Below are 26,980 nucleotides of genomic sequence, written 5' to 3'. Positions count from 1 at the left end.
TAGTTTATTTTTATATTTTTCTTTCAATATTTTGAAAAATTGATGTATATAAGAAGCAGAAATGTTTAAATTATTATTTAAAACGTCAAAAACAATAGTAAAAATTATATTTTAGGTTTATTTATTGTTTATTTGTAAGGTTTTTCTAAATTTACTAAAAGCCAATATTGATTTTTGTTTATTTAGATTTTGTTTCGGAGATATCCAAGTTTGGGGTTGGGTGGGGAAACTTTCTTTTATTATTATAACTACAACTTATAAGGGCGTATTTTTTATGTTAATAACTTTGTCACATTAAAGTTTTAATTTCTGCGAATTTTATACATAAATTTCCTTTATTTTGGATAGATTTGTTTCCATACGTTAAAAAATACTCAAAGCTTCTCATTTTAAGACGTCTGAATTAATTAATCAAATAAATTTTCTACAGAGAGTTATTTTTTGATTTGTTTTTCTAAATTGGAACAAGTGTTTTTTTGTTGAGGTTCAAGAACTCATTTATTAACTTTAAAGACAATCAAAAGGATTTTCAAATCGCATAGGTAGTTTCTCAATTTAAAAATTACTTTCCTCAATTAATTAAAAAAGGCTGTCTTGTGATGTATTTAACTTAACTAAGAATGATTATAATCTATTATAATGATTATTATTATATCTCTGTCATTTTTATAACATAGGAATTCATTGCCTAGAATTCTTTGTCTATCGCACTGTGTTGTTAAAAAGATTATGACATCTGCTTACTTCAGAGTCCCTTACTTAAATGGTTAATTAAACACTTATTATTGACATCTTGTATATAATTCCCGGCTTATATATATATATATTAGTATCAACAACACTTCGAAATTAATTGAGTGTAATATTCTATATAATTCTTTTTATTTCAGATTTTGTGATGGGAAAGGGAACAAAACTACGAAATTTGTGATAAAAAAACTCTTCCTATCTTAGTATTATTTATATATAGCCCCTTACAAGTGAATGGAAATAAAATGGCCTCAACCCTTCCATCAGGACGCAGCTCAAGCACAGACAAACCTATGTTTATCCCACCTAAACGACGAACTGCTTCAGGAAATTATTTGATTTTGATTCGAGTAAAAAACATGATGAATGATAGTAATTTAACACTAAAACTAACAAAGAGAAAATGTCTGTTGTTTACCTAACTATATTTTTTAATTTCTAGAGTTTTTTTTTCACTTTTGAAAAATATCTAGGTATCTAATTTAAAACAAACTAATCTAAAATTAATTGTAATGACAGGAAAAGCTGCAAATACCCCCACAAGATCCATTTATGGAGATCAAATATTAAACGTACAGGTATATTATTAATTGCTTTTATGTAAAAAAAACATATTTCATTCTTTACTTCGGTCTGCGAGTTTATAACCCGACCCAGACCAAAACAATCCTTACCTTCTGTATTTAAAATGATTACCAAAGTCAAATTGTCTATAGAAAATAATATAAAAATACAATCTTTCTGTAATCTAATTATTTAAATACATTTTTGTAAATTGAAGGATATTGAACCTAACACCTCACAACAAAAACTTTTTAAAAATAAATTTTGACAATTTCCATAGAGCCTAGGTATTACATCTTATTAATTCTAACAAATCGGATGAATCACAGATTTTATTAGCGGGGCGTAAGGGTGTTTAACTATTGTAACAAGGAATTAATAATATAACATTTTGTATTTATTTTCAGGGACGAAATCCAGGTTCAGTTGACTGTTTGCTGGAGCACGAGGACGCTGTGGGTAACCTGGAGAAAATATTAAGCGGGTCATTCGGCACAATGAAATCTTCAAGGTATAACTAGCACAATAAACTAACTTCTATCATTTCTTTTCCCACTAAGTACCCACCTAATGAATTATTTAATCAAAAAATAGTATTATAATCCATAAAAAAAACATGAAATATCTGGACTGTAATATATCCAATGTTGTAAGACGTTTTTCGTCTATAAATGAAAGGTTTTTCGATTTCAAAAGCTTAGGTATGTTTTGCTCAAACAACAACTGTATAAATAAAGATGTATACATGCTCCAAGTCGCGGAGACCCTTATCGTCTGCTATAAAATTGCTTTCTGTTCTTTTGTAGGGACTTGGCTGTATTTGTATTTCCGACGCTATTAGCTGACTAAAAAGACCCTATACAAAAACGGGACAGGGTCTCCACCTCGTTTGTCGAGTTACAGATACCCGAACCCTCTCTTATATTCTTTTACTTTAATTATTAAACTAATTTTGATAACTAAAAAAATTTAATACATATTATGTTATTGTTCTAGATCATGTAAATCAAATGGAAGTATAACAACTCTGGAACGAGTAAAACGGGAAGAATCCAACCATAATATTGGCTCATTTTCGCACACAAGCTCAGGACAGGTAAACTACCCGGGCTGACATGATTAGGAATCAAAATGTTATTGTTTTGTAATTTCAGGGAGGGAGAGGACATCTGACTGCAAATTACACAAGTTCCCAATTTTTTAAACCACGTTATTTTGTAGTTAGCTTTTAAACTTTGAGTGTTTTAATTGAATTGTGATAGGTTGGTTCCAAACCTTAAGTGTCCAAACTTTTCAACTCTTTTGCAATGATTTTAATCTACATAACTGTAGGGTTAATTTATTTATCATCATTGGAGATGTACTGTACACCAAATCCCCGATGTATCGTTCAATGTATTTCTTAAGATCCAGGAGTAATTTTAATTCTATCCATATTTTGGAATTCATGACTAAATGATAATATGTTAATGATTATGTCTAAACTTTACACATAAAAGGATATATTTTGTATACCTACCTATAATGGCGGTGGAATGTTAGAGAAAGAAAAAGAAATACCATGAAAAAGACAACTAGTTCTTTAATCTTTTCAAAAATAAGCCCATCTAAGTAGAAACATAAAATATTTTAGTAACAGTCGGACACTCATTTTATTACTAACTTGACATTTACTTGGTGATAAATAAAAAATCAAATTCTAGAAAAATTAAATTTTTGTAGATCTCCGAAAGAAGTACAGACATTGATTTAGTGAGGGATGCAGTTCACACAAAAAGAAATTTAAAAGGCACGGGTGTCAGGTTAGAAACTTTTTTTTTGTTTAAAGAACAATACTATTTTTAAAGTATTAGAATTGTGCTCAAATATTTGCACGGTTCTTTCCCTCAAAGTGCTTATAGAGCACCTATCCCGCCCTTATCCTATAATATAAAGTACTAAGGATTTTTTTTTGTCTGAAGCCTAAGATCTTAAAAGAGACTATTCGGAATTGGTTTTACTTTTTTAAAGGAAGCTATATAAAAGCCATAGGGTAGCTTTTTTCTAACTTCCCCCCCGTTCTCCCCTAAAGGCTAGGGACGAAGCAACAAGTTTTTATGATAAAGATATAATGATATAGACTAAGTATGCCAAATGCCTTATTGGTGGAAAGGAGAATTATTGTTAAGAGAATAAAATTCACTCAAATACGTACATTTACAATCACGATTCAAATCGATTACGATTGCTTAATATCATAACCTAAAAAATAACAAGGATGACAAAATCCATAAAAGCAAAGCACTGAAACGGTAGGACAAACGGACACTAACACTTGTATAGTGTCAGAACTGTCAAAACAAAATTGTAAGTAAAATTGTTGAAAAACTGCTTGATACAGAATAATGTTTATGGACATACTTACATTTTTAGGACTTGATTATAGAGTTGCTTCGCTTATAATATTGTACTTTGTTGTCCCAGGAATCAGTATACCAAAAATCAGATCATTCGGATTATTAGATCACATAAAAATTTGTTGTTAAAAAAGTAATAAAATCAACATGTTTAAAATGGACGTACGAACATTCTGGTAATGATTATAGAGTTGCTACGCTTTTTAAATCGTACCTAACTACTACAGGAATCACCATACAAAGTTTGAAATCAATAGGACAATTCTAACATGCCTAAATTAGCGATAAAAGTTATCCATTACGACGGACGGATGTACGGACGGACCGACCCTAATTATAGAAAAGGGGCGTCGTAGCTCAGTGGTAACGCACTGAGTTACGGTGATGAGAGTTCGAGTTCTAGTCCCCATGTGGCAACTCGAATTTCTCAGTTGAATACATTGAAGTTGCAACTTCCCCTGGTTGTGTAAGAAGGGGATTATTGAGTAAGTTTGGATACTTAATAGTCAAGTACATAATATCAGTACTACCCTTATCCCAAGCTCCTCTGCGGAGAGCGTCATTCATTACGGTGACTTAATTTGGGACACCTGCCATACTCGGCGAGGGTGAGGTAATAATGAGTAGCTCTCATGAGATAGCGGGTCAAGTCATTATGTGCTTGAACGTGGAGCTTGATAGCCCTAGTGGCTATACAAAAGTGTCTCAGCCTACTCCATGACTACTTAGGTCCAAACCCTAAGAGACTGTGGCTAATCAATCAATCAATAGAAAAGCTTCGCTTTCAAAAAGATAAACAATTTTGTTTTCATTTTATATCTTATCAAAAGGGTGGGGGAGGTTGCGGGAGTTTTCAGTTTGGTGTTTAATATTTGCTACATTTTACACCCCCCCCCCCCCCCACATTCTTCTTATATTCCGTTTAATTCTAATCTATGGTAGTGTTTGGAAGATTTTACTTGAATATTTGTCAACATGTTCTAAAATTTTCTTTAAACAAAAACTTTTATTTCTTAAAAATAAGAATTTACAATTTTAAAACTGACAAGAAAAGCAAATATTAAAATGAATGTACATTTTTCCAATATTTTCTGTTTAAATATAATTTAAATATTTGTATTTGATTTCGAGTTGGCGGCGATTAATGATTACATTCGGAATATTTGTTTAATGGGATTCTTTTCTACAGTCATGCCGTGTCCGTCCGCCTGATAAATCGGCGTGTATAGATTTAGTCATGTTTTAATTGACTTGAAATATGTTAGAATTAGCGGCTGAATTTATAAGCAAGCAATTGTAAATTAATAAGCACCAATGCATGTAAGAGTCGTAGACTATAGGTTTATAGTATGACGGGGGAAAATTTTAGTAAATTAAGGTTCCTATTGGTCAGTTCGTTTATTCAGTAGAAGGGAAGGGAATGAGGTCAGAGGGGGGGGGATGCCTGCTACAAGTTTCACTTTTTTAGAGAGAAAATGAAAATCTGGTGTAAGATCCAAGTAAGAACAAACCCACTGAAGCAATTGTAGTTTCTTTTAAATTTATTCTGTTGCCACTTTATAATTGTTAATGTTCGTTTATCTACGTTATTAATAAAACTCGAGTCATCCTTGTCTATTTTATTGTGGGGAATATTAACTACTGTGAAATTACAGAGATGACTAGATCCATTAAAGAGAAGCTTTACAAATATCAAAACTGAATAAACTATTATTCAAAGTTATAAATACAGAAGACTGGATGTTATATTAATGCACTCTTATTATTGACCAAATGTAGAGTTGCTACGCTTATTTGTAAAGCATACCTAATCGCCTTGAGAATTCCAAAACACAGGGGGAGATTCTTCGGTACAAACATAAAAACAAATAGACAGATAAACATCCTGTTACTTTACTCTATACGACACTAATAAAATTTGCCCCAATTAACGATCAGATTCAGAGCTATACGTTTTACGGTGATGGACACTATAAAATATACAGAAAAATCGCTTTTAGAATTTCAATATTGACAAAATGAAACTTAGAATTCCTGCGTTAACAAAATTTGTTCTTAGCAAACAAATTCTTCAAAATTGCTTCAACCAACTATTTTTATTCATTTATTGTTTTTATTTTATTAAAAGAAATGTTTCAGTAAATATTTTTTTTATTTTTTTTCTTATTACCAAGTTGTCAGTCTGTTGGGCTTTAGTCTCTGTAATTTAATGCAATATACTTATACTAGCGGCTGCGCTATGTATTCGAAGATGTAAGGAAAGTAGAAAAATAGCCTAAAACTAAACTTTTACAATATAAGAATTATATAGCCTAAAAACATTCAGTCATTTATAAGAAGCTTCCATAAAAGGAAGAATTTAATCGAAATCTTAAGCTACAGACAAAAAACCTTACTACTTTATATAATTGGATATGTAAAAAATATTAAATACTAAACGATAGTTATATTGTTTTTAAAAATATTTCTGAATTTCTTTCAATTAAGGAGAAGCGATAGCCGTCAGTCTCGTAGTACAACAAGATCTAGTCAACCCTCAGTCCATACCTCCATAGATAACATTGACCAGGTATAGACCAGTCTCGTAGTAGTACAACAAGATCTAGTCAACCATCAGTCCATACCTCCATAGATAACATTGACCAGGTATAGACCAGTCTCGTAGTACAACAAGATCTAGTCAACCATCAGTCCATACCTCCATAGATAACATTGACCAGGTATAGACCAGTCTCGTAGTAGTACAACAAGATCTAGTCAACCATCAGTCCATACCTCCATAGATAACATTGACCAGGTATAGACCAGTCTCGTAGTAGTACAACAAGATCTAGTCAACCCTCAGTCCATACCTCCATAGATAACATAGACCAGGTATAATACCTTACTGTTAGGTTTCATTCATTTAAAGTAGCATACCTGCCATTCTAAGGTTAGGGTCATGTACTAATGATTAAGCTGCGGTTAGGGATGCAGGTATGACATCTGATGTTAAGTCTTTCATAACGACATGAAACAGAAACCAATTTGTATCCAAAGAAAATTAAACATTTTCGTTTCCATAGAGCGAACTAAATAATTTTCCAGTATCGCTTCAAAACTGATAAATATCTGCTGGATTAGAACCGGCTCTCAGCCAAACTGAAAAATTATGTATATCATCGTATTATATCCAGTTGTCTAGGTAGATAAGGTACAATCATAAGATTAAAACCAGGTTTTTTAGCTCATGACTTTGCCATCTCGGGGCTAAATTTTTTTTAAAAATCTTATAATTGTATATTTTTATATCCGCGGAAAGCTGATTATAATACTCTGCGATAAATAACTATTGCCTTTTGTAGGAGGACCAGGTATCAGTAGTGGCTGCTGAAGACCGTGTGAAAGGTATCCAGGCCCGGCCATTGCCACAGCTTCCACCAACATCATCTCATGGCAGGTGTTCAACTTTACAAACGCCAGATTCAGAACAGCAGGAACCCATCTCTGAACCACCAAAGTTGCAGCTCAGGTTCGTGTATGATTTCAGGGATCTAATGGGATAAGACAATGGGCAAAAAATTTATGTAAATCCCCAATTATTAAACACAAAACTACCCTTTCTATAGAATACAATTGGTGCTTGAAACGTTTGGACACTCAAATTAATGAATCTTTAATGAAAATTCAATAGGTAAGTCCCCAAAGTTATTAAGCCAATGAATATGAAAACGTTATTACTAAATTTTGGGGACTATTGTAATAAAAAGCTTGATGTCCCCTCCGTCCCTGATTCATCCCCCCCCCCCCCCCCCCCACCACCATAATACTAATTCTTGTTATTATATAGAATAAATCCCGAGGATGAGGCCATAACCATAGTGAACTCAGAAAATGTTTCTATTGGGGGTGGCAGGAATGTTTCACTCAAAAAAGACAATGAAAACAGCGGAGAGAAAAGCCTACTTGTACCAAAGGTAAATAAACGTGAAGATTTACATCATGTAGATCAATATAATCCTATTATATAAACTAAGTAGTACCTTAGCTTAAGTTTTCAATATTTACTAAACCGATCGAGTTCTCCATTTTAGGTAAGCTTTACATAGTTCCTGGGATGGTTTCAGGCTATTTAAATTTTTAGATCCAAGTCTTGGGATAGTTTTATGCTATTATTTTATCTTAGAATAAAGAGCCTCTAGACGCTAGTGGCGTAGTCACTAATACAAAATATACTAATAGTGCAATATCCCTTTGTCTGTTTTAAAATAGTGATTACTGGTCTAAGATTAGGAATAAAGTTATTCGTTGTGCCTTTTAGGGTTGGCAATCCGGATCCGGAATCCGTCCAAGTTTGGGCCAATTTTGGAATCCGAATCCGGAATCCGTTTTTTAATAGCGGATTCCGGATTCTTAATTGGTTGGCTAAAATTTGCGTCTTGAGTTTTTTCTTTTAACTGCCTCTTTTTGAAGGCAAAGATTATCACCATTACATATAAGATCTTTTAAAATCTGGTTCGATTATCGAAAGTGAATTATAGAGAACACCAAGAACATTAATTTTCAGGACATTTGTAGTACTTAATTTTTAACTTTTTTTTAAAATCCTTTTAAAAAACTGCTAGAATCCGGAATCCGAATCTGGAATCCGCCAAAAATAAGAATCCGGAATCCGCAAGGAATCCGCCATTTTTCTGACGGATTCTTTTAAGAATTCGAATCCGGCCCAAAAATTTAACGGATTGCCATCACTAGTGCCTTTAATTGTGAGTACGTCAATTTTAGTCAATTTTGACATTTAATGTCAATGTTGGTTCTTTTTCTAATTCATTGAGCTTCGCTTTATCAGATACTAGCGTCATATGCGCCCCATCTAGGGGCTCTCTATTTAAAGTAATAAGAAAGTAGGATATTTTTTAGAAGATTTAAATATGAAAACTTATTTGAAGCATCCTTTAAAAGGAGAACTGAATCATTTCAGTAGTTATTGAAATCTTAAGCTTTAGACAAATACAACCTTACTAAGTACTTTATATTGTAGGTTTTTCATCTTATTAAAGTATTTTATGATGAATAGATCTAATTCTAGGTAATATATTTAGAAGTCAATTAGTTTTTATAAACCTTTTATAAATTAATCTTTTGAACCGATTGATTAAATTCCCGTTATATACGGTTTCGTTTTTATATTTTCACGAATATCATCCATATAAATCCTTTTATTTTTATTTTTATGTTTTCTTTGATTTGTAAAGAAAACCAGCTTTTCATAAAGAGGTTAAAATATGTTAGGTTAATGCTTCTTAAGTAAAACAAAGAGTTTCATCAATAACAGCGAAGCTCAACAAGGCTAACAAAAGGCAAACAAACTTAAACAAAAATAATTTTCTTAATAATCTTTATTTTTAAATATTATAGTAATATAATGTAAAGTTTTGAGGTACTTTGACAGCTGAACAAAAAATCGATACTCAAAATTGATTGAATAAAGAATACTTACCTAAACTGTTAAGAGATGCCTCTCCTTTAAAATTGTGTATCGTCCAAGGAATCATATTGCAGAAATCAAGATGTTTTTTTGTGTCTTGGACTCATTAACTAAAAAGTCGACATATATTAAATGGAATACCCAGGAAAATGTGTGTAAAAAATGTGTACTGTACAAAATTGGACTCTGAATTAGCCATAATTAGGTATAAAACTGTTTGATTTCCAGGTACGTACTTTATACGTGAAAATAACATTATTTGTATTTTTTAGAATGAAGGTGGAATTTTGACCTTAATTGGAACTGTGAAACGGGGCAATAACAAAGGTACATGATATTTTTTATAACAACAAGGATAACTATATTCATTATCTAGTAGATTAAAATGCAGGGAAGGAGGGGACATAGGACTTTTTATTTCATTAGTCTCCAAAGTTTTTAATAAAGTTTATTTTATTTTCCCGCTTAACAACTCGATTGAATTTTGATTGGTTGGTTCATTTAGTTGAGTTTTCAAACCTTTCAACCACTAATTTTAATCTACAGAAGGGGTAATTTTATATCATCATTAAGGATGTAAATCAATTTATCGGCCAATGTCTTTTCCCTTTTGATCCCTGGTATAAAATGTCAATTTTTGGCATTTAAATAACTAGATCGCAGATTATTGAACTCTTTACCTACCTAAGCATTGAAGCAATAATCTATTTTTCCAATAAACAAATTAAATGTGTTTCAAAATTTAATTTTGTTTAATGATTTTAGGTGAATGTTTTGACGTCCAGTTAAAAATAAGCCAAGAGAAACTTTTATCGAGTCCAAAAAAATCAAGGTAATTACGTCTACGCCTTTCATAAAAAGAACAAGGATGACAACATCCATAATAGTAAAGCCCCAAAATCTTACGGTAGAACAAAAGAACATTACCACTTTTAGAGTTTCAGAATATTAAGCAGAATGTGAATATGAAAGTCCAAACAAAATTGTATATCTTTTAAGGGGGAGGTAGGTTCCGTAAAGGTGTGAGTTTTAAGGCTTAAAAACAGTAGTAGAACGATGAAATTTACGTTAACTTTTAAAAAATCTTTTTGTCCATAGATCTTTTCAATAAGAAATACACATATTTAGTGAATATTATCGTTCTACTACTGTTTTAAGCCTTAAAACTCACACCTTTAAGGAATAACTTCCCTCTTTGTTATAAAATTGCCTGAATAAAGGATACTATTCACAGACATACTTATATTTTTAAGACGTTATTGTAGAGATGCTTAGCTTAAAAAATATAGTATCATGTCCTAAGAATCATTGTTCAAGAAATCAGATGAATATGATAATTAAAGCATACCTACAGGTTAAAAATCTGCATATTTTAAACAGATTTCTGGTAACGAATATAGAGTTGCTTTGCTTTCTTAATTGTTCCTAGCTGTTACAGGAATCATCAAGTTTGAAATTAACAGGATTATTCCAATAACCTTCCTTTAGGAATGCGGCTGTAATATATGATGTTTTAATATCCATTTGTAGAAAGTAGAGCACATACCAAAAAAATGGATCATATCCTTATTGTAACTCATCCCATTATAAAAGCGCAATATATTCCAGGAATAAGGTATAACCAACAAGCGAAATAAATCTAAAATAATATTTGGGGGGCAAATGGAGAGGTCGTCAATTTTACGATGTGTTGCCCCCCAACGACAGCTAAAAAATACGTATAGGTTTCGTGATTTCTTTCCGAATTAATTTCATTGTTGGTATCAGCTGAATATATTCCATTCTTTAACTATAGTAGTTGTCAGGGAGGAAGAAAATATTACACTTCAATTCAATTTTTATTGATTGGTTCATGAAGTTCAATACCAAATTTTTCAACCACAAATTGTAGGTAATCTACCATAGACGTCAAAGGGGGGGGGGAGGTAAAAAAAATTTGCGGCGCCCCTGTAATCTACCCAGTTTTGTAATTTTGTATTTCATTATTGGGAATGTACATCAATAGATCCCTGTTATTTGTGCATCTAATAAAACCTAATGTTTAGGTGCTGTTGTGGGTGTTGTCGAGGTCCCCACATCCTGTTGATCTCCCTGCTGTTGCTGCCCATCTGTTGGATCTTCTCCATATTGTATGCCTTCTACATGGGCACAATATCATGGTACAACGTATTCATATACTATAATGAACAGAGGACTTGTTGTCATACGGTAAGTTTTTTTTATGCATTTTGGCTCTCAAACCGATAAATATCCGCTGGATTAGAACCGGTTCTCAGCTATACTGAAAAATCATGTATAGCATCATATTACAAACAATAATAAAAGGGGGGGGGGGGGTAATGCAACCATCTCGTAATCAATGATTAAATGGCACTTAGAATTCGAATAATCCTTGGTAGGTCTATTTTCCCAAAATCGAACAAAAAGTTAAAAAAGTAACGGCTAACGGCTCAGCCGTTTTGCCATTTTTGGGCAATCTTAAGAGGAAATTAGTCACGAAACCTATCTCCACATAATACTTTTTGTCGCTCAAAAACCTTAAACGGTTCTAGCCGGTAGCTGTTGGTACTAGAAATTTAAAAAATGGTTATTGCTATCATTTAACATGACTAAAACCAAAAATATGTTTTAAAAAGTTGATTCCTACGTAATTAATGATGAATTTGCTCTGAAAATAGGCAAAAAACGGCTAAACGGCTGAGCCGCCAGCCGTTATTTTTTAAACTTTTTGTTTGATTTAGGGAAAATAGACCTACCAAGGATTACTCATGAAAAATTTCAGATCAAAATTCGAATTCTAAGTGCCATTTAATCATTGATTACGAGATGGTTGCATTAAACCCCCCCCCCCCCCCTTAATAATACAGAAACCTACAGACAGACAAGCACAAAGATATACCTCCTGTTACTTTTATATCTACTAGAGGCTACGCCCCTAGAGGCCTCTAGGTGTTGTTGAATTGAATTTGACCTATAATCCTGTTACTATACCCTGGATAATACCTATATCTCTGATACTAGATGTTTATATTCAGATATTTGTATCTGACCTATAATCCTGTTACTATACCCTGGATAATACCTATATCCCTGATACTAGATGTTTATATTCAGATATTTGTATCTCCTATAATCCTGTTACTATACCCTGGATAATACCTATATCTCTGATACTAGATGTTTATATTCAGATATTTGTATCTGACCTATAATCCTGTTACTATACCCTGGATAATACCTATATCCCTGATACTAGATGTTTATATTCAGATATTTGTATCTGACCTATAATCCTGTTACTATACCCTGGATAATACCTATATCCCTGATACTAGATGTTTATATTCAGATATTTGTATCTGACCTATAATCCTGTTACTATACCCTGGATAATACCTATATCCCTGATACTAGATGTTTATATTCAGATATTTGTATCTGACCTATAATCCTGTTACTATACCCTGGATAATACCTATATCTCTGATACTAGATGTTTATATTCAGATATTTGTATCTGACCTATAATCCTGTTACTATACCCTGGATAATACCTATATCCCTGATACTAGATGTTTATATTCAGATATTTGTATCTCCTATAATCCTGTTACTATACCCTGGATAATACCTATATCCCTGATACTAGATGTTTATATTCAGATATTTGTATCTGACCTATAATCCTGTTACTATACCCTGGATAATACCTATATCCCTGATACTAGATGTTTATATTCAGATATTTGTATCTGACCTATAATCCTGTTACTATACCCTGGATAATACCTATATCTCTGATACTAGATGTTTATATTCAGATATTTGTATCTGACCTGTAATCCTGTTACTATACCCTGGATAATACCTATATCCCTGATACTAGATGTTTATATTCAGATATTTGTATCTCCTATAATCCTGTTACTATACCCTGGATAATACCTATATCCCTGATACTAGATGTTTATATTCAGATATTTGTATCTGACCTATAATCCTGTTACTATACCCTGGATAATACCTATATCCCTGATACTAGATGTTTATATTCAGATATTTGTATCTGACCTATAATCCTGTTACTATACCCTGGATAATACCTATATCCCTGATACTAGATGTTTATATTCAGATATTTGTATCTGACCTATAATCCTGTTACTATACCCTGGATAATACCTATATCTCTGATACTAGATGTTTATATTCAGATATTTGTATCTGACCTATAATCCTGTTACTATACCCTGGATAATACCTATATCCCTGATACTAGATGTTTATATTCAGATATTTGTATCTCCTATAATCCTGTTACTATACCCTGGATAATACCTATATCCCTGATACTAGATGTTTATATTCAGATATTTGTATCTCCTATAATCCTGTTACTATACCCTGGATAATACCTATATCCCTGATACTAGATGTTTATATTCAGATATTTGTATCTGACCTATAATCCTGTTACTATACCCTGGATAATACCTATATCCCTGATACTAGATGTTTATATTCAGATATTTGTATCTGACCTATAATCCTGTTACTATACCCTGGATAATACCTATATCCCTGATACTAGATGTTTATATTCAGATATTTGTATCTGACCTATAATCCTGTTACTATACCCTGGATAATACCTATATCTCTGATACTAGATGTTTATATTCAGATATTTGTATCTGACCTATAATCCTGTTACTATACCCTGGATAATACCTATATCCCTGATACTAGATGTTTATATTCAGATATTTGTATCTCCTATAATCCTGTTACTATACCCTGGATAATACCTATATCCCTGATACTAGATGTTTATATTCAGATATTTGTATCTCCTATAATCCTGTTACTATACCCTGGATAATACCTATATCCCTGATACTAGATGTTTATATTCAGATATTTGTATCTGACCTATAATCCTGTTACTATACCCTGGATAATACCTATATCTCTGATACTAGATGTTTATATTCAGATATTTGTATCTCCTATAATCCTGTTACTATACCCTGGATAATACCTATATCCTTGATACTAGATGTTTATATTCAGATATTTGTATCTCCTATAATCCTGTTGCTATACCCCGCCTGGATAATCCCTATATCCCTGATACTGGGGACATACTCTGGCATAACACTCCTATCCTGGGATTCGACATCATTAAGGTAAGAAAAAAGTTATTAGCGCTGAGAACCCTCAGGGGGGATAAAGATTGAGCTTTTTATTACACTAGTCCCCAATCTTGAAATCCTTTGATTTTACCAAACGGAAATTTATTTACAGAAGGAAAATAAGATAATTAAAAAGATAAAAGGTCTGACAGACGGACGGAATAGTAAAATCATAGTATAGATGTATAACCAGACAATTATATGGATCCCCTCGTCAAGGACCTTTTTTGTCAGCTTGCAAATTTTTTCTGCTACTTAGCTGTGTTAATATTCCTGGCACTATTGGTTGATTTTTAAAGACCTAATTGATATTGGTAACCAAAAAAATAACTTACATAAAGATTTTAAAATTTTGTACTAACTTTTAAAGCTGAAAAAGAAGCTTTACTTAAATTTTAACTCTTATTTATATTTGCTCTTAGTAACTCGATTAATTTTTTAATTCTTCTTATTTTATAAGGAAGACATTAAATAACAAAAAAAAATATGTTTAGACAAGGATACAATTGTTCATAAAACCGAAGCTTACTATTGAAACCGAATATAAAGGGGGGGGGGGGGGTTAATGCAACCATCTCGTAATCAATGATTAAATGGCACTAAGAATTCGAATTTCGATCTGAAATTTTTCATGAGTAATCCTTGGTAGGTCTATCTTCCCTAAATCGAACAAAAAGTTGGAAAAGTAACGACTGGCGGCTCAGCCGTTTAGCCGTTTTTTTGCCGATTTTCTGGGCAAATTCATCATTAATTACGTAGGAATCAACTTTTTAAAACATATTTTTGGTTTAATTCATGTTAAATGATAGCAATAACCATTTTTTCAACAGCTACCGGCTAGAACCGTTTGATAAGGTTTTTGAGCTACAAAAATTATTATGTGGAGATAGGTTTCGTGACTAATTTGCTCTAAAGATAGCTAAAAAAATGGCAAAGCGGATAAGCCGCCAGCCGTTAGCCGTTACTTTTCCAACTTTTTGTTCGATTTAGGGAAAATAGACCTACCAAGGATTATTCTTGCAAAATTGTAGATCGAAATTCGAATTCTAAGTGCTATTTCATCATTGATTACGAGATGGTTGCATTAAACCCTCCCCTTAATAGACGGTCATCGCTTTTAGTATCAAAGAAATTGAAAGTCGTTTTGAGGGAAGCCCACCCAAGATACTTGAAAATATGATGCTTTTGCCTACAAAATTGTGACCTATCGCCCCACAAATTAAGTTAAAAAATTATAATATTCGATCATTCGATGTAAAAATATTGAAAATCTAAATGATATGTCAAAAAGCTATCACTCATGAATAGACAGACCGGTGGACAAACCCTGAATGTCTAAAAACTTCGCGTAGTTAATTTAAATTTTTATTTTCCTGATAAATAGAATAATATTTTTGATAAAGAATTGAACAAGGATGGGATTCAATAATAATCCTGTATTTTTCAATGGATTGACGTCAATCCTCAACCCGGGGAGTCTGTTTATGAGTTTCTATTCAAGTTTTAGATAAGATTTGACAGTGCAGGGATAAATGGATGGCTTAGGAAAATGAACTGTGTTTTGCCAAAGATGTTGCTAGTCAAAAAAATTTATGGACGTAATGTGAAACGCTTTCTTTCAGTAATTCTAGACTGTGTTCTTGCAATTGAAGGTTGTTTGACTACCATTTTAGATTGGTGACAAGAACAGCAGGGTTAATGCCTTGGCTATCAAACAGACTCAACTTATAACAATGTACTAAAAGATATCCATACAAAGTCCATGCAATCCAAGGATTGGTTGTCTTTAATGTCCGATGGGTCACAATAGTAATGCCCTGCCAATAAATAGACAAATAAAAAGATATTAATTTTATTTCGATAACCAAATCCCTACAATCCCCGAAATTATTTTTCTATAAATGTACTAATGAACATCCTTTCATAGTTTTTGATTGGTTAGATAATTAAGTTTTATTTTATAATTGCAAACAGGGAAGGTGGAAATATTTGGCGATTTTAATTCTTTAAAAAATTTTAATATATATTTTTTTCTAGGCATTAGCCAAAAGAAGTAATAAGTGAATCGATATAATATAATTAGGATATTGTACCAGATTGCCATTTACTCTGATAAAGTTACGGTTGCAACTTCCAAATAGCTATACCCCACATACACTATCTTTGCCTTCCCCTTCTACTGCATGAACGAAGTGACCAATAAACAAGTTCCATGTTAGCAAGCTAAATTTTAGGCCATTTTTTATCCTGTCATAATATCCACGTAAATGCTTGCTACATCCATTTTGTTAGGATACTTTTGGTTATGATTATTCTTTTTTTTCTTTTAGAGAGAAATTATCGGACCCTGAGCGAGGTTTCTATGGATGGATTTGCAACAAAGTTGGATTACCTGATTGCTCACCTTACCAGGTATTATCAGGGAGGGAGGGGATAATGGGCTGTTTATTACAATAGTCCTCAAAGTTTTATATTAAAGTTTTTACATTTGTTAGCTTAACAACTTTAGGGATTTTTTATTTAATTTTGATTGGTTGGTTCATCTAGTTGAGTGTCCAAACGTTTCATTCAAAAACTAATTGGAATCTACATAAGGGGTAATTTTGTTTACCATAATTGGGGATATACATCAATTTATAGGTCATTGTGTTATCCCTTTAGATCCCTGGGTATTTCAATTGAATTGTCCTATAATTTTATAACTAAGTTTGATTCGATATTTTTGTGAAGGGTGCTACTCTTGGCCGCGAGCAGATGCCATTTTAGTAGCTGGAGTTAAACATTTGCCTTCAACAGTGCGACAAAGTTGCTGTCGTTTCACTTGCTTGCAGCTTTAACTGGATATTGCAACTGATGCAGCTAAGCGTAATAAGTTAACTCTTAAATTTTGCCTTTATAATATATTTTTATTTAATTTAGGTTGTTGTGTTATCAGCCCTACCCCAGGACCCTCTAACATTCACAAGCATTGTTTGAATCAATATTTCTCCAAGATGAGATTAGGATATACCACACCCTAAGAGAAAACATGAAAGGAACGCCCCCCAGGTTCATCTTGTGAAAAAGGGTGTAAAGATAATGATATCTTTTTTTTATGTTACCTATACTTTTAAATATTGGATTTTACTACATTTTTTCTGACAACTAAAAATTCTACATCGTTTTTTTATGAGATTAATAGAAAAAAGGAAAACATCATTTAAGGGTTAAAACATATAAATAAAATATTTTTTTTCGCGTATTTTATGTAAAGATGTGTGCTATGTTTAGTCAAATGCGCTTTTAAAGTCAAACTATTCTTAATTATGGACCATTTCATATATATATAGATTTGGTTATAATTATGAACACTTTGACTTAATAAGCGCATTTGACTAGACGCTAACAAACAACTTTACGAATAATATGCGAAATTATTACTCTCTTTATTATATGTATTTTTTGCTATTTGAATTTTTAAACTCAATTGAAGAAAATAATATCTATTTATAGAAATGAACGCACAAACATACTTCCATTTGAATAAATATGATATTTTGCCTCAATTGACCTTTCCAATTTGATTCAATTCAATGTCAAAGATTGAAAATGTTTTAAATTCTATTAAATATGCCAACCAAAAAATTTTTTATTGTTATATTTACTGCAAAATTAATTACAAAAAAGCAATCTTCTAGCAGACGAAATGGGTCTCAACCACTTCGGACATCTATACTTATACATTTATTGTTCAAAATACTTGGACTCGCTCATCTTAATATGTGCTCCTTGTTAGGTATAAATCAAAAGAAAAAACTAATGCATATGTTACTTTTTAAATATTGATAAACATTTTATGATTGCTTTTCTCAATTTATAAAAAAAAAACAGAACAAGACTGAAATTTGTATTTTTTATACCTATCTGTAGTATTATAAGCTGCCTTTATTACTTTTGTATTGTCTAGGGTTGGGCCGGATACCGGATATCCGGCTGATTTCTAATGCCGGATATCCGGTTCCGGCCGGATATCTGGCGAACGTTCGATTTCCGGCAAATTACCGGATATCCGGCCGGATAACCGGATAACCGGCGCCAAAAATCAGCCGGATATCATATAACCGGATAGTTTTAATATCCGGTGTCCGGCCGGATATTGAAAATGACCGGATATCCGGCCCAACCCTAATTGTTACCATGCTTTTTTAGTATTTTTATCTACAACAGACCACACACACCTCTTCTGAACAAAATACTGGAGTAAAAATCTTTAAAATGACGCTAAATTAAATTTGGTTTTGATGGTTAATTATTACCAAAGCATAGAAATTTTATTTCATGGACAGTAAAAAAGTTTTACATAATGAAAACTGGATTATTTTGTAACCTTTTCATTAATACCTTGTTAACAAAACTGGAATTAGTTTTATGATTTTTATTTTATTATCCGTGGTAATTTTTCTGCAATATGAGGCTATATATGATTTTTCAGTATGGCTTAGAACCGGTTCTAATCCAGTGGATATTAATCGGTTTCAAAGCTTTACTGGAAATGTTATTCTGTTTCTATTCTATCTTTAAGCACTTTCCTACGGTTGACTCAATGTTTTGATATTTTTATCCAGTAACTTATTTAGGAAAAGTGTGTGTATCTATCTTAAATTTAAAATAGTATTTTGGATCATGAAAAGAAAACGAAGTAACGGGTTTCGTCGTATTTCCACAGTAGCTTTTTTCCTATTTGTATCCCCAGTGATGGGCTCTAACCCTGCAGGGCCTATTTTTTAACCCTGTGGAAATCATTAAAATTTACCTAACATAACCCAAAATAACCTATCAAAAGCTACAGTGAAAATACAACGAAACCCGCTACTTCGTTTTCTTTCAATGATCCAGTATTTGTATTGCCAAGTAGCGTAGCTTAACCCGCTAAGAAACTAAAATCAAATCAAAAACATTTACATCATATACTATATTAAATTTATAATCATATTGTCTATGAAAAAAACGTCTATTATAAAATATTAATTATCGTTCATTGTCCCAGACTCTGTATTTGTTTGGTTTTGGAACTTATAAGGGAGGTAGGGAAAAAAAATTTACAATCACATTTTCTTATTCGTTGACTCAACAACTTTGGGGACATTTTTTATAATTTTGATTGGTTGGATTATTAAGTTAAGTGTCTATTATCTATTTAAGTTTTAACTATTTATCGTAATCTACTAAAGGGATAATTTTGTGTATCATCGTTAGGGATGTACAGTACATCAATATATCGGACATTGTCTTATCCCTTTAGATGCCTGGATCTTATGCATTACTTCTATATAACTTACCATTTATACAAATTCAAACGGTGTAGTCATTAAAATTTTTTGAAATCCTTTTTCTACTAAATTTAATAATAGCCACATAAGTTTCGTCGTTACAGTTATAGGATAATGGACGATAAATTAATCTCCCCATTCCTTCCAACCTAATTATGAAAAACAAAATTTCCTCGTTTGGTAGATTTATTTGTTTTTAGTGGTGGATGATGGAGTACTTCATAAATCGGATTCCATACAATTATAATCTACCAAAGACTAAACTTTTTTAAAGTTTAGGGGAAAGGTTTTGTCTTTTTTCTCTCTGCATTATTTATGATTCTTAGTTATTACATTTAATAGCTCAATAGTAAATTACCTAGTATTAATAGTTTCAACTTTTCAATGCTTGATATGATATTTAAATGTTATAAATATAAAGCATAATAGAAGTTAAAAATAATTGTTGGGGAGAGGGAGTTTTTCTACCAAGTGTGTCAAATAAACATTTTTATGATCAAATGACCCCTTTTTTAAAATCTTAATTGGAAGGTTCAATAATTTTTAAACTTTTCAACCATTAATTTTGTCTATTACTTTTGAGGATATATAACACAATATTAACGTCCATTGTCATATCCCTCCCTTATGATCCTTAAATATATTAATTATACCAAAAAGTGTCATTTGATCACAAAACTAATTTTGTCAAACTTAGTGAGAAAAATCCCTCTCCTTTATTTGATTACAATTTGTACCTTTTATTTTAATATCAAGTATAAACTATTAGGGTCAAGTGCATTTTATGATAAAATGTTCCTGAGCTGGATCTTTAAATCGTTTTGATGGTGCGCTGAATTGGGGCGATTCAGAGGTTTATCGGAGGTGCGCTGATGGTGCGCCACAGCTACTGCTATTTTACATGGATCTTCAAAAAAGATTTTTGGCGCGGTGTTCCTAGATCGCTGGCGACACTCAATAACATATCCATACGTGCCGGTACAATTTTATAATTTAAGGTGGGTCAGTTCGGTATTTTATATAAAACAATATATAATTTATTTTAAAAATAACTATAAAAATGTTTTCACGATAGTTTTGCAATAAAATGTTAAACTAATTTTAAAAAATATTTATTTATTAAATATGATTCACCCCGATTTAGCGCAGCAATGCCACTAGTTGAGTACCATTGGCGCGCTGGTACCGCGCCAAATCGCCCATGCCAATTCGATTTAAAGATTGGTATTAATAATCTGATGGTGCGCTGAAATGAATCGCCCCGGTTCAGCGCACCTCTAAACGATTTAAAGATCCAGCTCTGGTAACGATTATCTCCAAAAATCTATGAACTTTAAAGGCTTCTAACGGCAAAACGGTGAACTTATAGATTGTGATAACACGAAATTTTAACCGACAAAAGAAGGCCTACAAATAATCTGGAATACCTCGTCATTAATCAAAACTGCACAGTTATCTCGCAGTGCACATAAATAAGCGAAAAAAGACTTATTTTAGTCGTTTTTTTTAGTCCCTGTGCATTATTGGATCTCGGCAATTCCAGATTATTTGAAGGCCTACATATGCCGCTCAACACGGTGTGCGGGTATGACATGTACGTTCAGCCGTGTGGCAGCTGGCAGCCTTTAAAAGTCATAGTTTATTGGAGATAATCGTTACCAGGAATATTTTACTTTGAACTGCACTAGATCCAACTATTGTATTACTTTGTTATTTTATTTTACAGTATAATTTTTAAAAATATTGAAAATTTTGTAAATTAAACTGCCATAATATACCTAATTATCTAGTTAAAATAGTGAAACAATGTTTTTTGTGAATATTTTAGCATAAGTTTATTTCTTTTAAGTACCTTATTTATATTAAAATATTCTTCACAAACCCCCCACCCACATCCCGATTTTTAGAAAATTTACAGTTGAATTAATAAACCCTTTTATTGAGTATTAATTGAGTAGCATAACTATCCCACCGACCATTTATTATAAAAAAATCAGATGGTTTGTCAATTATCAAGTTTTTTATCGCATCGTTTTATAGACAGCTTTTCGTAGATAAAAAAAATAACAAAAATAAAACCAGTTTTGTTTTATGACCCTGGCTATTACAACTGGTATTAATTTTATGATTTTTATTCTAATATTCGTGGAAAATTGTCTGTAATACGATGCTATTCATGCTGTTTTCAGTATGCCTGAGAACCTGTTTTAATCCAGTGGATATAAATCGATTTCGAAGCCACACTGAAGAACAACTTAAGTGCTATCCGTCTAAAATTAACTTATCCGACAAACAATCTGAATTGTAATGTAGTTGCTTGTGATTTGTGTAAGGATCTTGCCAAAATTGTCAGAATAATATTTTATACCTTCGCTTTGTAGATATTAAAAACCAGGCCTCGGCAGCCGCCAGTCAGCCGCATATTATCTTCAGTTTTGACTGTTTTAAAACAGCTGGTTGGCAGCTGCCGAGCTCTGGTAAAAACCTTTGTATTAGTTCTCTACATTAGTTCATGTACATATGTTTATATTTCATTAGTTGTGTAGTCAAACCGTCATATGCCTATTTAATATTTTGATACAGATTCTTGTGTACAAATTAATAGTACATAATTGAAATTTATTTGCGAAAAAGAAATATTTTAAAATAATTTTTTTGTTCTACCTACTCTTTATTTGGCGTAAAAACGCGTAAAGATTTTTTCCAGTATGGCTTCGAAACCGATTAATATCCGCTGGATTAGAACCGGTTATCAGCCAAACTGTAAAATCATGTATCGTATCATAGACAATTTTCTACGAAAAACAAAATAAAAAATCCTAATATTAATACCAGTTTTGGGAGGTAGGGCCTTCGGTCTCTCGCGGCTAACAAAACTGAAATTAATCTTATAATTTTTCAATTTACTATATCCGCGTGAAGCTGTCTCTAATACGATACGATAAATGATTACGATAGAATTAAATCTTTAAATACCAAAAACATAAATTTTATACTTTTCATTCAGCTTTAACCACTAAAAGTCATTTTAACTTAAATTTTTACAACTAGTCTCTTCATTGTAGTTTAAATTTTTTTTAAAAAGATTTTTTGTACAATTTACATAGTTGAAGAAACAGTCAGATATTTAATAATTTAAATCATGAAATCATTGTTTGTTTTTCATTTAAATAGATTTTGTTGTTAGGGACCTTTTTTGATGAATTACAGATTGTAATTTTTTTTATAATTCGTAATTCAAGTGAATCGCTAATACTTGTACATGATAATTGCATCATATTATAGACAGCTTTCCCCGGATAGTAAAATAAAAAATTATAAGATTAATTCCAGCTTTGTTGGTTTTAATTTGATAATTTTTATTTTATTAATCATGAAAAATTGTCTATAATACATTACTTTTATTATGACGGATTTATCCAGCGGATATTAATAATTTTTAAAGCCATACTGAAAACAATTTTATATCCCCTTTTTTTCCATTTGAACAAAAAATAGAAATAGAAGAATAGAAGCATATTCTGAACCCTTTTTTCGTCAAATCTAAGAAGGAACATTTCTAGCAGACAAAAGTATTGTTTACTTTCGACTCAAGCTGATGTGGGTTCTTAAGAAATTATAGACTCGCTACTCGATAGTGAGGCAAAATTATTTTTGTGAAAAATCATCCAAAAGCACATTAATAATCTACAAAAATTAAACAAAATCATATGTTAATAACCCTTTTAAGATTTTATTTAGTTTTTGTAAAAATTTTTATTCGATTTTGGAGGATTTTTCACAAAAAAAATTTGCCTCACCAGCGAGTAGCCAGCCTAACTTTTTTTTAAAGAATCCACCTCGTTACTAAGCTTTCAAATTTAAACGAAATTTTTGGGCAATTAATTCTGATTCCGCAAAGCTTTCTACTAAGAAAATATACTGTTTACAGCTGACTTTTATCTCAGTGTGAAATAAAAAAAACATGCATTTGTAACAAGATGTGTACAAAATTTCAACCAATGAAATTAAATGTATGTACCGATGCGATTCTCCTATTGGCTCAATCAGACATTCCCTCTCTTTCTTAGTACCTTTATTGAACAAAAACAAACAATTCATGATTTAATTCGTTGAATATAAAAATTATACCCTTTACAAGAATTAATTTATGTATATAGTAATATTATTAAATTGTTGTTAATTTTCAATTTTACATAAAACCTTTTTCATAATCGCCATTTTGTCATCATTTTTCTAAATAAAAAAATGATTATATTTGATTTTTGAATAAACTGATTTATAAAAAAAAGACCAGTTTTAATATTGAAATATTATTGGATTATTGAAAGCAAATCGTCTTTACATTTAGGTTCTATCCGTAAACAGAAATAAGGTATAGCCAACAAGCGGAATAAATCTAAAATAATATTTGGGGAGCAGATAAAAAGGTCGTTAATGTGTTGCTCCCAAACGACAGCAGAATATCAAGTTAAGGTTTTGTGATTTTCTTATGAATTTATGGTATAGCTGACCTGTTTGTAGCTTAAAAAGTTAATTTGGGTTGTTTAAAATCGTCATATATTTGTCAAACCTTGTATGAGGATTCATGTAACAACGAGGAATAACATTTCCAAATTAACATTGAATGTCGACTCCAAAAGAAACAGATTTTTTTACATTTTAGTAAGGGCAACAGCTACTCTTGACTGTACATGATTGTTTATTGTTCTTGTTTAATATTTACTAGCGGATTCGTCCCTAGCCTCTAGAGGTTTGATCAAACCAAATTTTTTTTTTTTTTTGGGGGGGGGGTATTTTTAATTTTTTGGGGGGTTGGGGGTGTCCCACCCCCCAAGAAAATAGTTATAAACCTTCCCGGGACCTATGAGAAGCTACCCTGTTAAGGAGAACCCGATAGGTTCAGCGGTTAGCGAGATCTTTCGCTACAAACAGACACACAGACATCGTTCTACTTTGTATTATAGATATAGCTGTGTTACTTATTATCCTTTGTAATTGAATGTCAATTATTGCTGTGCTATTTATTAGCATAAGTGTCTAGTTTATTATTTCAAATTAACACTAGCGGCTTCGCCCCTAGCCTCCAGGGGCTTTGCCCCAAGAGGTAATTAAAAAAAATAATTAAAAAAATATAAAACAAAGAAATACTGGTACTGCCCGTAATTTAATTAATGTTCCCTAGAAAACATTTTTTTTTGGAGGGGGAATTTTCATTTTTGGGAAGGTTGGGGGGTGTCCCTACCCCAAGAAAATAGCTTAAAACCACCATAGGACCAGTAGATATATTCCTTGAGGAGTAGAATCCAATCGGTTGAGTGGTTACCGAGATCTTAAGGGACAGACAGACAGACATCGTTCTACTTTGTATTATAGATATTAACGCCACTGCAAAGTGTCTATCTTTGTAGTGGCGTGGATTCACCAGGGGGGGTGTAAAGTCTTGGGGGGGTGAAATAAGTGGAAGGCAGTTTCTCCAAATTTCTTATTTTAGGCACTGCGAATTTTAAAAGAAAAAAAGTTGACCCTCAAAATTCCACCTTAAAGTGATACTTTTTTAATAGTTTATAGTCCACTAACTCATAAGCAGTAAGAATTCAAATCCATTAAGTCCCTTCTAACGAGATATTGGCAACTTTTTGCACACTTTTTTGCAAACGGCAATTATTTCCTTTATTTGAAGTTTTGGATAATAACATTTTCATAAAAGTTTTCAGTAATAATCATTTAAGATCCATTGTTGAGAAAAAATAACTGAAAAAATGTGTTTTCATGCAAAATAAGCTTAAAATCTAATGATTTTAAATATTTGCGATTTAATGGTAAAAAAAGAATATTTTTTTCTTTTTGATATCCTGAATATGTTTAATTTTGTTTTTTATATAATCTATTCTTTGAATAGACATGCATATTCTTGCAGATTTTAAAAAAAAAATTTAAAAATCAAAAATCGAAATTAATCAAAATTTATCTAGAGCCTTTGAAAAATACTTTTGATATTTTTAACCTATATAATCAATAAAATCAATGAAAAATAAAAAAGTTTTATAAAACAAAGTTTTGGAAAAGGTTTAAGATAACTTCATAAAATTAGCATTTAAGTAGGATATTTTTCTTGTCTATTTTAAAAATGCAAATTAAACATAGTTAACGAATATTTAATTAGCAAGAATAGTAATAGAATATTTCAATAACTACTTAAACCTTTTTGTGGCTATGTTATTTATTTAAACAGAAAATCTATTTTGTCAGAATTATAAAAATAATGAAATATTTTCAAACAAGCTTGCAAAATAAACATAATTTTATCAAACTTCCTCACAGTTTTTAGAAGATATTGTTGTAAAATATTAATTATTAAAATAAAATCTTTAATTTACAATGTTTAAAACACCTAAAAGTAAATTCTAAGCAAAATTAGATTTATTCTCTAGATTTAGAGTAGCTGCGCTACTTAAAAAAACATCTAGTATTGAAACCTACAGCTGATCAAAAATCAATAGTCATAAATTGGTGGTTTACAGATATCTAAACATATATATACACCTTACAGATTTATTTTTAAGATGGAATGTAAAGTATATTATACGAGATGTCATTTAGTCAAATTTTAAACAAAATAATTTTCATTAATTCATTAACAAAAAATAATGTTATAAATTTAAACTCACAAAGAGACTATTGTGTATTTTATTATTATGTTCTTTCTGCAATCTGATTCAAAATAAACTTTTTCTCTCATTCAAGTCAGGGATGAGTTTAGTACCAAAAAAAATAAAACAAGTTGAAATACTTTTAATTTAATTTGATATTATTGTATAATATTTTCTTTTATATATAATTTAAGAAATATATTTATAAAATATTTACCTGTCATAAAGACGACATATAAAAACAACATCCTTATAAGGAAATTAAAATCTATTTTCAAAATTTTCAAATTCATTTTATTCTTAAGAAGGGACGAGAAGGAATTGAAATTCAACATTAACTTGTTATTTTGCTTGTATATTTATCTTATTTGTTTACAGTTTATTGGAAAGTTTGGTAATACTTTATTTCGAGTCTATCATGCAGTGTAGGGGGGTGTCAACACTACACTTTACCACACGCCTATGTGTATGTTATTTATTTTGATGTGAACCAAATACCATTAATTGAGTGTTGTTTAAAGCGGCGTGCAATTACAACCGCAAATGTTATATTATAAAAGTACCCAGAACAGAGTAATATTACGTTATTGAAAACTCCACTGCCAAGAATGGAAATAGTGAGAGTTTCTTGCATACCCTGATAAAA

The 26,980-nt window shown here is 31.4% G+C and overlaps 1 protein-coding gene across 1 annotated transcript; it reads left to right on the top strand.

The window, feature by feature from the left end:
- Positions 1 to 894: 894 nt before the first annotated feature.
- LOC145330102 (uncharacterized) lies at positions 895 to 17,571 on the top strand. Its single transcript, XM_080174686.1, has 14 exons — positions 895 to 1,081; positions 1,274 to 1,328; positions 1,722 to 1,825; positions 2,311 to 2,410; positions 3,037 to 3,116; positions 6,198 to 6,279; positions 7,055 to 7,221; positions 7,540 to 7,666; positions 9,450 to 9,504; positions 9,943 to 10,009; positions 11,223 to 11,385; positions 14,251 to 14,366; positions 16,703 to 16,784; positions 17,292 to 17,571. Exons 1-14 carry the CDS (start codon positions 996 to 998, stop codon positions 17,346 to 17,348), a joined length of 1,341 nt encoding a protein of 446 aa, XP_080030812.1. The 5' UTR covers positions 895 to 995; the 3' UTR covers positions 17,349 to 17,571.
- The last annotated feature ends 9,409 nt before the right edge of the window (positions 17,572 to 26,980 follow it).

This window comes from Acartia tonsa, chromosome 10, assembly GCF_053477335.1.
Source record: "Acartia tonsa isolate MP-2025a chromosome 10, ASM5347733v1, whole genome shotgun sequence".
Lineage (NCBI taxonomy): Eukaryota > Metazoa > Arthropoda > Copepoda > Calanoida > Acartiidae > Acartia > Acartia tonsa.
Note: the sequence above shows the minus strand (reverse complement) of the source record. Positions and strands in the feature narration are given on the sequence as shown.

Bases quoted from the DNA above. Each gene is read 5' to 3' on its own strand.
- LOC145330102 (XM_080174686.1), top strand. From the start codon at position 996: ATGGCCTCAACCCTTCCATCAGGACGCAGCTCAAGCACAGACAAACCT. The intron at 1,082-1,273 runs TTATTTGATTTT...AATGACAGGAAA, and splicing joins CGACGAACTGCTTCAGGAAA to AGCTGCAAATACCCCCACAA. The intron at 6,280-7,054 runs GTATAGACCAGT...TGCCTTTTGTAG, and splicing joins CCATAGATAACATTGACCAG to GAGGACCAGGTATCAGTAGT.